The following is a 13,411-nucleotide window of genomic DNA, read 5'->3' as shown; positions in this document are numbered from 1 at the left end:
TATCTTAATTCATCAAACAAAATAACCTTTTCTCAGATTATCAAAATAATTGTTGGTATGGTGGTGGCATGAAGCAGCACTGATTTCCACATGGGTTGATTTTCAAACTAATGGATTCAAATTAAGTACCAGAAAGCAGCTGTGCCACAGCTATAACTTGGGTACAGTGAGCCATTTACATCCCTCATCTTCTGTGCCTCTGTTGCGCCACAGCCATATCTGAGGGACAATGGACCCCTTGCATCCTTGAACCTCTATGCCTCTGCTGGGCCACAGCTGTACCTGAGCTACAGTTGACAACTTGCGTCCCTGAACCTCCCTTGCATTTGATTCTGTTCATCATACCAAGCTTCTACCTAGATTTGGAATTGGACAAATCGTCTAAAAAGAAATCATTTTTCTGGGCTTGCAATGATAAATATTTCACAAGCAAATTGTCTGCCACAGAAGTAATCATCTAATTGGCAAAAAGGGTTGTTGTATTGAAATAAACCCATTTAACTTGCTTTAGATTAAAATCTACAGAAGCTTCTTTTAAGTTGTCAATACAGTTAATCACCTTTTCAAAGATCACTGGTAGTAGCCTATAAGCAGCGTTAAATCCACAAAACATATTTGTAGTAATTGTATTGAGTTTGTCCACTATGTTTAAATTGCACAGTTTGTCACTTCTTTTTCTCATATTAGCTATCAGGATAGCTCCATGCCCACTGCTTGAAATGCTTCTCCTGGCCCATTGCTGGAAGTTTTAGCCCCCCTGAGGTTCGGGTCCAGTTGCACCCCTGGTGACATTTGAAAGGAAAGCGAGAGCCTGTGATGAATGCTGTCAACGGAAAAGTAGACATGGCACCCCCCACTCAAACTGCCGGTAGGGAAAATTCTTTGATTGCTATCAAGGACAGTTCCAGATCCTCATATCCTCATTCCTGTCACAAACACTGTAAAGTTTCCTGACAGATCAACATCATGTTGTTGACTCTTTATGAGCCACACTTCCCTTCAACAGGGCCATTCCGTTGAGGAATCTTGTTAATCTCGCGAACCACCCCCCACCACTGAGATAACACCCACCCCCAACATGTGTTACATTTTCCATGCAATCTCATTAGTGTTGAGCAAGCCCCCTTTCTAGTCCGATGATGCCTTGCCTAGTCCATCTGGCTATTTCCTTTTTCCATACCGAGTTAAAAAAAAGAAATTCAGCCATGTTAATGAGTCAATGCAACTGATCTGTAGAGGCTTGAGAGTAACTGTAAAAAGAGATATAGCAGGATAAATTCAATAGAGAAAGGAGCAAACTTATTATTTGTTATTTCAGTGTTGCTAGAATCACCCTTTAGAATTAAATCACAATTATTACAATAATCTGTGTTCGGTTTCTGTTAGAGGCATTGCTGTCCCTCAGTCAAGATGGCAACTGACAACTACATCTGATAGAGACATCTAGCCGCAGAGTCCTTACCTTTGAATTTCCCAGGTGTCAGACGGGATCCGGAAGGTTTTTCTTTGAGCAGTATCCCTGTGTGCTGGTAAGTGGCATCAGTCAGCTGTGCATGGCATCGGCTGCAGCGCCTGCACCGAAAGTGACGTCCACGTCTACTATATAGGTGCCGCCTCAGTGTGCTGATGTTAGTTACTTTTCAAGTTTTCCCTAACCAGGGCCCTGAAAGGGATCAGCCCTAACCCAGAAAGCTTTTCTGCAGAGCTTGGCGGATGGGAGGTCGGTAAGGAATCTGTGACTAGATCTTGTCTCTACCAGATAATGCGTTTTTAAAGGTAAGTAACTTGTTCATCTGATAGAGACATCTAGCCGCAGATTCCTTACCTTTGAATAGATATCCAAGCAATACTAACGCCAATGTTGGGCTGCGTTCAAATTCTGAACTAAAAAATCCTGCAGGACCAAATGGGCGAATGGCCCATCCCTGTGGATATGACTGTCCAGGCACTAGTATTTGGCAAACGTGTGCAGGGACGCCCATGTTACTGCCTGGCAGATGTCCAGGACTGGGACACCATGTGCTAATGCAGTGGTAGCAGCTTTAGCCCTGGTGGAATGATCCCATAAGCACTCAGGGGGCTGCTTCTTGAACAGTGTGTTGCAGATTTTTATACAGAGAACTACCCAGTGAGAAATGGTTCTTTTCTATTCCGCCTGATCCTTTTTTTGCTCCAACTTAACCTCTTCTGTGCCCATGACGAGATAGTCTCGTCATGGAGCACGGTCGCGCTGTGCCCATGACGAGACTATTTCGTCATGAACCCCGCCCGCTAATGTAACGCCCGGCACAGGAAGGGGAAAGGGCGTGGCACAGAAGGGGTTAACCCCACGGAGAGTTGGTCGTCCACCCGGGACTCTCTTGTGTGGTCACAGTGTAACGACAACGCTCTTTTTGGGTTGAGACGGTGGAGTTGCTCATCTTCTTTTGAGGGATGTGGAGGAGCGTAGAAATTGGGCAAGCTGACGTATTGGTCCACGTGGAATGATGGGAGGAAGGTACTGTCTCCAGGTAAGATTGCCTAAATACAGTAGAATCTGGCATACAAATACATTGCATGAATCAACAATTTTAGCAGTAGTCCATAACACAATTCATATTCTATATGTATTCTTCTTGTATGTTTTTTTATCCTGGGTGATGTGGGTCGACGTGTTTTGGCCTTGTACTTTCAGGCCTCTTCAGGACAAAGCGGAACAACTATAACTCAAGCATCTGACTGGTTATAGAAGACTGTAAAGTTTGAGCCATACCAAAGTTGGTCTGAAGTGTAGCTGCGGAAAACCTGATGAAGAGAGCAATAAATTCTGTCTCTAAAAAGGTGTGGCTTCTAATGGCAGTACAGCTTAGAGGGATTAGGTCCTGGGTCGTGCATTCCAATAAGGGTATCCTAGGGGTGTGGCAGCAGTGCAAATAGTTCTGCAGCAGAATTTCATTGCAAAGAAGTAAAGCGACTGGAGAGATTATGTCGTCGGAAGGCTTAGGTCGCGATCGCTATCCTCAAACTGGCATGTAGTAGGACTGGCTATGCCAAAAGGAGTCTTGATGAGCAATGCAACCACTTATATGAAGCTGTTGCCAATTATAACATAGAGACATGTGGTACACCAGCGTGAAGCTCATACTCAGATCTACTTGAAGATCTCCTCCATTCAAGACATTCTTACACTGAAAAAATGCCTCAAATAAACAAGTCTGGATGTCCTCTAATCGCCTAAAGCGTAACCCAGAGAAAAAAGCGTAACCCAGAGAAAAAAGAATTTATCATTATCAGAAGAACTCAAGAAGCTAATCCTTACAAAGAGTGGCTTAAAGAGCTTCATACCAAAGGCATCACACTTTCAATATCCAAGGATGACAAACCTCTAGGTATGTGGCTGGCCTTAAATTTGTTCATGTCTGCACATATTGACCACGCTGTCTTGAATGCCAGGGACATGCCTTGTGTCATGAAAAGAGATTAAACCATTTCTTCAGCCCACTGATTTTTGCCAGGTTGTGCAAGTACTGGTGAATCAAGGATCAATTATGTGAACTCCATATTAGTGAGCACACCTAACGCTTCACTAACCTCAGTTAAAGGTGTCCTTCATTCAGCTGCAAGGCTAATTTCTAGCTCAAGAAATATTAACATAATACTACTGCCACTAAAGATCTTCATTGGCTTTGTCTGGAAACAAGAGTAAAATTCTGGCTAGCATTCTGTACCTTTAAATCATTTGGACTACAACAGCCAGACAGTCTGTCCTAGTTAATCTGTCTGGTACAGAAAAACACACATGGAGATTATACCACCACTTTTTGGAAATCCCAAAATAAAGCTGAAATGTAATCATTCTTCTGTTCAGTACTTTCTCTGTAGAACACACTCCCAGTTGATCAGAGGTGTCCTGAGACCCTAATGTCCTTTTGAAGAGAGCTATAAACAATTTTAACTTAGACTGAAATGGTTCATGTGTGCTTCCACTGAAGGTCCGCTTGCCACAACTCATCTCCTTTTCTTGCCCTCCCGTCAATCTCTCAGTCTTCATCCTTCCACTGTGCTCCTTCCTGCCTCAATTATACTTTCTCCATTCTCTTCCAAGGACCCCTTAATTTCCTTACCCTCTCCCTTTATCTTCTATCTATGGAGTATTTTCCACTTTTCATGTGCATGTCTTCTCAACCAGCAGTTCATGCTCTCATGCCTTGGTGTCACTTACTTTCCTTGTTATAGTTTATCCTGTTTAATTATGTTACCATAATCTTTGAGCGAGATGCTGCCATTCTCTTTGTTATTGATATGCACAGCACACTGGTAAAATCTAATCTGATAGAGACATCTAGCCGCAGATTCCTTACCTTTGAATTGTCCCCAGGTGCCATACTGGATCCGGAAATTATTTCCACAGCAGTACCTCTGCACATCTGTAGAGGGTGTCGATCGACTCCTTAGCAACGCCGTCTACCGGATGTGATGTCGACAGAGTCCATATAAGCCCTTCCCTGACGTCAGTTTCTTCCTTTCTGCGCTTCCATGCGGATCCGGAGAGTGGTACATCTGCCCATTTTTCGTCTATCTCGATGTTTCTCGACGACACAGTGTGCCTTTTTCTTGATGTTTAGGGGTCCTGTGGACTTGGACCCCAGACCCTCATTCTAGTTGCATGTGGTGTCTGGGCATCCACCATGACTCCGAAGGGTGCGGCTCATGTCTTCAGCTTCGGTCGTCGGCGTTGCAGGAGTGCCGCATTACACTGTTAGCGGTGCCGTGATCGAAGGTCCCTCATCAGTCACGGCCCTCTTCTCCCACTGAGGACCGCTCAGGGGTCTGCTCCCAAAGTCCTTCATCTTCGCTGTTTGCTGGTAAGTTGCACTGTAGGCGATCGCAGTCACGCTCTTCCCCGACTTTACTGTGTACACGTGGTGTTTCTGACATGCCTTCTATTCCTCTGGTTGCGGAGTTGGAACAAGAATCTGCCCTGCGCCTTCCGGTATTCACCAGTGCTGAGGCGGTTCTGGATCAGATGAGGGAAAACTATCCCTCCCATCATGCTATTTTTGGTTCTCCACCTCCCTTTGATGCTCGTCTCGGCCTTAAGGAGGTCGGAGAAGCTTTGACTGACTCCAAGCCATGATCGAATCCATATCGGCTCCGATGCACAGCCCTTTGGGGGTCCCACCTGTGACGCCAGTGTTGGATCCGCTGATATTGGCGTCGATGACGCCGATCGCCGCTACTATATCTCTCCTACCAGACGCTGAGGTGTCGCCTCTTCGACGCTGGTCGACGTTGGGAGCAGCGTCGGTGGTCCAGTTCTTTTTGGACTACCTTCGTTTTCCTTCGGAGGAGCCCCCTGCTATTTTCTCCTCGGGAGACAAGTATTTTGGTGGTGTCTGTGATGACATAAGTGACCCTCAGCCTTCTCTGGAATTTCATCAGGTGTCTGAATCTTCCCCATCCACTTGCTTGTTTTCTCCTCATAGCCTCACTACTGAGGCTAGCTCTGCTTTAGCTGAGCTTCTGTGGAGGGTTGCTGTGGTTCTGTAGCTGCAGATCCCTTCTGTAGAGGTGACCATTATTCCCTAATTGGGGTGCTTCATCAGGGCCAGATGTGGGTTGAGCCTGTGCTCCCCTTCGGTAAAGGCCTCTTTGATATTCTGTTGAACTCTTGGGTTAAATCCATTTCAAAGGCCTCCGTGGACCTGTCTAACGTTTAGAGGGACCGTCCTGCCCCTGGAGACCCGACCTGCCACTTCTGACAGCCTACTCCATGCAGCTTTGTGGTTCAGGCTACTGCAGCCTCCCCTGACATCGGCGCCCAGCCTGACATCCCTCCAGACAGGGAGCATAAGTGTCTGGATGCTCTTGGTCGATATATCTTTTCTGCCACCAGTTCCGCATTGCGATCCCTTAATACCTCATGTGTTTTGGGCCGTTTCGCTCACATGTTGTGGGATTTGGTCTCATGTCTTCTCCCCTCCGTCTCTGATGACACCCGGGACACTCTTACTCAGTGGCTCCTGGATGGCCATCAGGCTGCTAAATTGATGATTCGCAGTGGCATGGATACCACAGAGTCTGTCGGGCTCATTCGGTAGCTCTTCGCCGGCGTGCCTGGCTACGCACCTCTGGTTATTCAGAGGCAGTTCAATCCACCTTGGTGGACATGCCTTTCGATGGTAAACATCTGTTTGGTGTTCAAGCTAACTCCGTTTTACACTGTTTTTGGGATAGTCGAGGTGGAGCGAAATCTTAAGTCCTGCTTGCTATACCGTCTGTTCCTCTTTTTACCCTGTACTGAGCTTGTACAGGTTACAGCCACCTTGTTTTTCTTTTACATGTGAGCCCTTTTGGAACTGTGCAATAGTTCTTTTCTTTCACACTTCACCTATGAGTGGCACCTGGTGATGTGCTCCTGCATCCTGCAAGTATTTTTATTGCTTTCTGACCTGTCAATGACTAGTTACGGTCCCCATTATTTAAGGCATTTTGTTTTATGGTCCTATTCGCTTCCACTCCTGTTAATGTAAGGTGTTCTTTTGTTTTTTCTACCCAGGTTCTATTGGAATATTCTGCTTCTCTTGTGCGGATGCACAGTTGCCTTTTTCCCTGTCCTCCAGGGTACTTTGTCGGTATGTCCTACGGTAATTCCACCATATGTTTCTAGCACTTTGATACCCCTTATATGGGGACATCACAGTGTGTGCTTGCTGTAATAGTGCATGGGGTTTCTCCTTGCTCTTTTCCTTACACGTTATATGGTGCCCTTCTTTCCTAGCAGACACAAAGTAAGAGCGCATACGTCTTGACCTAGGGAGCATTGTCAGCTCGTGCCCTAGACAATGTTCTTTTTTTCTTTCTTTCTTTCTTTCTTGCTTAGCGCATTTTTGTGCTAGTTTCCGTTATGCACGCGTACAAAGGACTCGTGTCGTTTCTTCTTCTCTCAAGGTTCCTTGTGGATGTACCTTGTCCGTTTATTGGCATGGTGGTCTAATCTACTGACTCTTTCTCATCTATGCCACTGCATTGTCTGTTTTTACTCTGCTTCTGCCCTGCATGAAGCTGTTATTGATTTTCGCTTTGGGCAATGTTTTAGTGCTTTGTTGGAAACATTCCCATGACTCTTCCTATACCAACCCCAACCCTTAGTTACTAACTGTTTGTTCTTCTCAAACCTGTGTTCCTTGAGCACCCTCTCTGGAGTTGGTTTGCATGTGTGGTTTGGTACTCCTTTCAGATTCTTCTGGGGACTTTCCTTCCCTTCTCGTGAGCAAGGATAACGTTCCAACTCCTTGGGGGTTCGTTATCCCTTGTACTCATGAGTGGGAAAATAAAGCTGTCAGGTGATGCTGAGATCCTCATTTTTGATGTCACAGGAATTGTTGGCTGGACACAGATTGTCCCATGGACACTGGAGATTTTCTTTTGCTTGTGGACTTTTCTCCCTTCTCTTCTTCTGGAAGAGGTGAGATTCTTTCTCCTTCATAGTCGTCATATACTATGGGTTTCTTGCTGTGTTTCAGTTAAACCTTCTGACCCTTTTTAAGGGTCCTGTCTCCTATGAACACATTTCTTTTGTGGCCTTCGTAGTTGTTATGCTATGTGCGCTGCCACTCCGTCATTTACTCCAGTTCTTCTCCTGATCAGTTGGTTGTGGACCTCCTCTTGAGGTGTTGGTCTTCCCACTCTTATTCTGTCTTTCTCCGTGGCTTCAACTAGCCCCCCTCCCCCTTTTTTTTACTCTCTGATATTTTTTTCTTCTGAAATGGAGACTGGTTGTCTGAATAAGCTCCCCTGTGTTGGCCTTTGTTCAGCTTGCTTTTTACAGTCCCGGATAGTGGTCTTCGTTGCTCTATTCTAGCAGGTTGTTTTTCACCTGCTGTTTTTCCCTTCTGTCATCTCTCAGCCATCTTATTGTCACCATTCAGTCAGTTGTGTTGTTTTATGGCCGACTGCCTTTCTTTTTCTGGGGTGTGTGATATCTTCCTTAGCCTCTATTCCTTTATATGGTACCGTATGGTGTTGCCGGCCCGCTTCTATCACATCTCGGTCAATGTCCACTGTTGTGCACGTTTCTATGTTCCCTTATCGGGTATATTTTATTGTATAATGTATATGGTGCATTTCTATGTATTGTATATACTATACATATATGCCCATATCTATTACTCTGTTGTGTTTGTAGTCATACAACCTGTTTATCTCTATAGACAGTCATGTTTTGCTACCTTTCTAGGAGGGCACGCGTTTTTGTTTACGTTGCTGCGTTTTTCCTTGTGTCCCACAGTGCCTTCACTTATTCGTTGCTTTGCAGTCGCAAACCTTCCTCATCTATGGTTCTCCGTTACATGGTCCCAGAGGGCTTGCTTTTCTCTCGGAGTGTCTCCTATGGCCGCTGATCGTCTATGGCCGTTATTGTTGTTTGCCAGGCTTTCTTCCGGCTTGGGTGGTGTTTTTGCATCACTTGCGTCTATGGCAAGGAGCTTGCACTCGGTGGTATTAGCCATTATCCTTGGCCTTCAGCTCCGACCACTAATGGTTCGGCTACCATTAGGGGCGCTCTATGGTCAGACCCTCCAGCATTTCCCAATTTTGCGATTCTCAAAATAATCGCGAAATCAGCTGAGGAGCACGATTGCTGCAATATTTCTCTCTTTGGCCGCAAAAAAGGTCTCCATCAGATATGAAAAAAAAATGGTTCCATCTTATTGGCTGTACGTACACACACGCCACTGAGCGATGCCCTAGGACCATAAAAGCTGCCTGCCTCCTCCTGCCGCATACGGGATTACAGAAGCAAAAGTACAATCGTGTCAGTGGGCCCTGCCCATTGACACAATTGCACACATTGAGAGTCTGCATTCTCAGCTGCGCCCACCTCACAGAACAAAGGGGAAAACAGTGCTTTGAAAGAAAGATGGGAAAACAAAAGTAGCGCTTTATTGGCAAACTCGCTAAGGTGGCGTTAATGTGTTTAGGTGTGAATAAAACCAAACCGGTCACTTTCCTACTACTTTGTCTTGTTTTAACATTATTTTCTTTCTTTTGTTTTCTGTCCCGAGGCTGCACTTTGGAAGAGGAAAATGTCTGAAAAAAGACGATATTTTCTGCAGGGTGTTTTTTTCTTTTTCTCTTTTATGGTGTTGGATTTATCTGAAGTGTTCTTCTAACCCATCCTTATTCTTCTGACGTAGGTGTCTTTTCTAAAAAATTTCTCCAGTATTTCTGGTGGGGCGTCTTCTCTCTCATCTACCACTCTGACAGCCGGTCACTCTCTCTCTCTTATCAAGGCTGGCTAGTCCTAGTTGTGGACCAGTTTGCAGACCCTCCTCCGGGGATGGTATTGCTTGGGTTTCTAATTTAAAGGTAAGGAATCTGTGGTTAGATGTCTATCAGATGAATAAGTTACTTACCTTCGGTAACGCCTTATCTGGTAAAGACAGGATCTAGCCGCAGATTCCTTACCACCCGCCCTCCCCGCCGCTCTGAGAAGTGGGTTGTCCTTTCTGTTCCCAGATCTCTTCTGGCAGTCTTGTGCCTTTCAGTTTAAACAAAATATATATAAAATAAAATAACAAACGTTTTACATAAAGAAATTTATGTTTGGGCACACTGTTTCCTATCATTTTCTATAAGTGGCTCCGCTTTTTAGTGCAGAAAGTGATCATGGAAGAAACTGACATCAGCGTGTCAAGGAAGGGCTAATATGGACTCTATTGATGTCACATCCAGTGGACGACGTCGCTACAAGTTGCTCTACGCCCTTTACCAACGCACAGAGGTACTGCTGTGGAAAAAAATTCTGGATCCAGTCTGGCGCCGGGGGATTACTCAAAGGTAAGGAAGGAATCTGCAGCTAGATCCTGTCTCTACCAGATAAGGCGTTACCGGTGTAAGTAACTTAATCATTAAGCTGGCAACGTGATAGAGGTATGATCAGACAATCAAACTGACCATAATAAAGTGCCTAGAAAATGTGGTACAAAATGTTACACGGCCACTGTATGGAGTAATGCTGAAGCAACACAGCAATTTGGGGTATTTAAAGCTAAGTAATTATTTTGGAGCAAAACTTACTGGAAGGGACTTTGAGTGCTGCTGAAGTAAAACAGCTACTGGGCAGATAGAGTAAAGCACTGACCTTGCTTGGGGATGGAGGGGAGAACTGTGAAGTAACTTGATCTCTGACAGGAAAGATAAGTCCTATTCTTACAGTAACACCTGCAGGAGGGGCTACAGAAATAACATAGCTCTGGGGGAGTGAGCACCAAGTGCAGTACTCTCTGGGCAAAACTAGGAGCGTCACAGGTCTGGAGAGGGGGATCTAAATATTAAAATATTTGAATTGATGAACTGGCATGATTTTACGTGACTGGTAAATATTTAACATGTACACCATCTTCCAGGACAGACGTGTGGGGAGCCTCGACCGGCCGCCTGCCACCCGGGGTTTCAGTACTGTGGCCGATAGACCCCCGCAACCTACCCCAAGTCGACGGCACACTGAAGCAGAGATTGGCCGATATGTACCAGCCCCCCTGCAGGTAACTCCATCAAAATACTATATTTCAAACACCAACAAGCACCTTATGGTTCAAAGGTTGCTAATAAATATCTGTATCACTGCGCCTCAGTAGTCACCTGTGATACCCTTGCTATTCCTCCTTTGCCCCGTGATCAACATTGGGCCTCAAAGGGATGCAGAAAAGGCTCTACGATCGCTATTGTTGCAAAAAGCTTTTATAGATGTACATGCTTGAATCATTCCCTGTCCTCATGTTGGAAGTCCTATGGTTCTTGTCAATAGCAGTGAACCATATTAACACCATTAATATGCACAAAAAGCAATGGAATAGTGTTTTTAGGTCTCGCCTGAGCTAGCGCTTTAGCGCTGCTCTCGTGAGAGCTTTTGTAAATGGGGGATCTGGAAGTGCAAACGAGTGCTTCCAGGCCTCCAAATACAGTGCATGTGCGACGGGCGCGCGCACCATTTGGCAACCTGCACACCATTTGCTTTCACTTTTGCGGCCGCACGGCCGCTTTGATGTTTGATCGCGATCGCGCGATCACTTTCACTTTCACGGCCGCTTCTTCTAATGTAACCCAGATTGCTTTCCGACTTAAAAACAAGCATTGGCATAGCCAATAGGTCTCGCTTTTGGGACCTTATAAGTGTTTAACTATGCAACAGTTGCATAACTAAATACTTATAAGGTCCCAAAAGCGAGACCTATTGGCTATGCCAATGCTTGTTGTTTAGTAGCATATTCACAGAGACTTCACTCAATGAGGTGAAAATGCTCTGCACTTCACTCCCCCTAGAGGCCACTGTAGCACATATTTCACCACAGATTCAGAAGTCTTTTATTGACCTACATTTTCCTCACTTCAACCTGAGATTTGGGGTCAATAAACCCTCTAGCAGACTCTTAGCTGAGGAGTAATGTTTTCAGATTGTTGAGCCAGGGCAACATTGTATTTCTTATTGTGACTGTTAGAAGGCATTTTCTTCCTTATCTGCAACCGGCATTGTCGTTGACCAAATATCCACCTATCTACCTCTCCTTTTATCTTCTTTGCTTTTGCATTATCAGTGCTTACACCGTCGATCATCCTGTGTGTGGCTACATCCTCAGTTCAGATCCTTTCAATAACTGCTCCTACATCAACGGCTGCATTTTCATCGCCGACCTGTCCAACGATGAACACCCCAATTATGACCCAGAAAAGAGTGTCACAGATTAGAAGGAAACAGGTTACCTACACCATACTCGTTTTGTCCATGGGTGTCACTGTGTCACTGCTATTGGTTCATAAATCGCGCGCCAAGGTCACTGGTGAACCTCTGGCAAAGATATTCATTATACAGGAGGATGTGGCAGAATGTGACAGAGATGCAGCTCGCAAACACAACTAGATGATGGACGGAGTGTGAAACTTTTCAACCACTCACCTCCAGTCAAGAGATCTGGTTCGAATCCATCGTTATTTTCCTCACTATGCCACTCCAGTTTGACCCCGCCATATGCAAATCAGTCTTGATCCTGCTAACAGTCCAGTCCGAACTACCAGGCCAGGTCCTCCCTGGACCGGAAACAGGCATCTTGGGACTGGTTTCAGGGTATCACACCTTATCAGCCAGACTAGCTTGAATCCAGTGGCACAGCGAGCATGGGACCCATGAGATGCAGATCCCTGTGGCCAGCCTACAGCCCAAGGAGAATGAGAAGACGATGTGGGTGTGACCACTGATTAGGTCATCCAAGATTCTTCGATAATAGGGATCAAAAGGCCTCTACAACAACTCAATAGCAGTCTGTATCTGACTTTTCAAATCACGATGTCTTGAGTTCAATAGCAGCAAATCTTCAAAGTTTCACTTTGGAGAAGTAACAGGCGCAAAGAAGGCAAAGGCATATCCATCGACAGAAAGACAACTAGCTCTCACTGCACTATCAAGACAACTACTGAAACAATCCAAAGTGGAAGTATGTCTCCTGTAGCGTCGTGCCTTACACTGCTATGGCAAAGTTACTGAGTGACTCCCACTTAGAAAACAGGAAATTAAGTATGTGAATCTATTGAAGATACCATCGCTGGAGAACCACAGTTGCAGGTAAATTACTATATTCTTCTGGAAGACTTGCTTGTGGATGGCGGAGTCATCAATGGCTTTTTGGCTGTATTACCTTCAGTCCGCACATGCTTTGGGATGCCTGTTACATCACCCAGAATTCCAGGAGGGGGGCCAAAATGGCATTAGGACAGGCCAAGGTAACGGGAAAGTTATGACAGTTAATATGATAACACATCCCAACTTCTGCATGACATCCTCAAGGACCTGCAAGCTATGATGCAGGACTTCAGCACATGTTTTCCAGTCCCTCAATAACCTTTTTCATTACCACAGCCTTCTTCAACACTAGCACCACCACCACCACAGATAACAGCACTAGTACAACATGCCTCTCCACAGCCAATCTCAGCCTGTAGAAGCTGATACTACAGAGGATAATGAAGCTTAGTATGAGCAAATGAGGTACCAAAGAGCACTCCAGGAAGCAAATGGATGCATTACATTGCTCCAAATAGGAGCTGCATTGCTTCAGGGGAGGCATGCAAACCTTTCCCTACATCCACCCCCATCAGTCTTGTCACCAGTGGCTAGCGGTGACCCTCAACACTGGAAGAGTGTTGAGGGGACCAAGAGCGAAACCCAGTGGGGGTCAAAAAGATTTAAAAGAAATTTAAAATGTACTTACCTGTGTTACACTCTCCTCCTTCTTTTTCTTCTTTATTCATGGACCACAACAGCACCTTGTGGAGCCTCGGCAACCCCTTTCTGCAAATCCCGACTCTACTCACATGCTGCAGAAGAGAAGCATGAGAGCAGCTCCAGGATTGACTGGAGCCGGCTGCCTCGATGCTC

At 45.4% G+C, this 13,411-nt stretch overlaps 1 protein-coding gene across 2 annotated transcripts in view; it reads left to right on the top strand.

Annotated features, from left to right (window-relative positions):
- GRAP2 (GRB2 related adaptor protein 2) overlaps positions 1 to 13,411 on the top strand; it is a 486,852-nt gene that overhangs the window by 437,497 nt on the left and 35,944 nt on the right. For both annotated transcript variants that reach the window (XM_085601255.1, XM_085601253.1), the window contains one exon: positions 10,389 to 10,526. In XM_085601255.1, the coding sequence (XP_085457381.1) occupies positions 10,389 to 10,526 (138 nt within the window). The remainder of the gene's footprint in view (positions 1 to 10,388; positions 10,527 to 13,411) is intronic.

The sequence above is a fragment of the Triturus cristatus genome, chromosome 4_2 (assembly GCF_964204655.1).
Source record: "Triturus cristatus chromosome 4_2, aTriCri1.1, whole genome shotgun sequence".
Lineage (NCBI taxonomy): Eukaryota > Metazoa > Chordata > Amphibia > Caudata > Salamandridae > Triturus > Triturus cristatus.
Note: the sequence above shows the minus strand (reverse complement) of the source record. Positions and strands in the feature narration are given on the sequence as shown.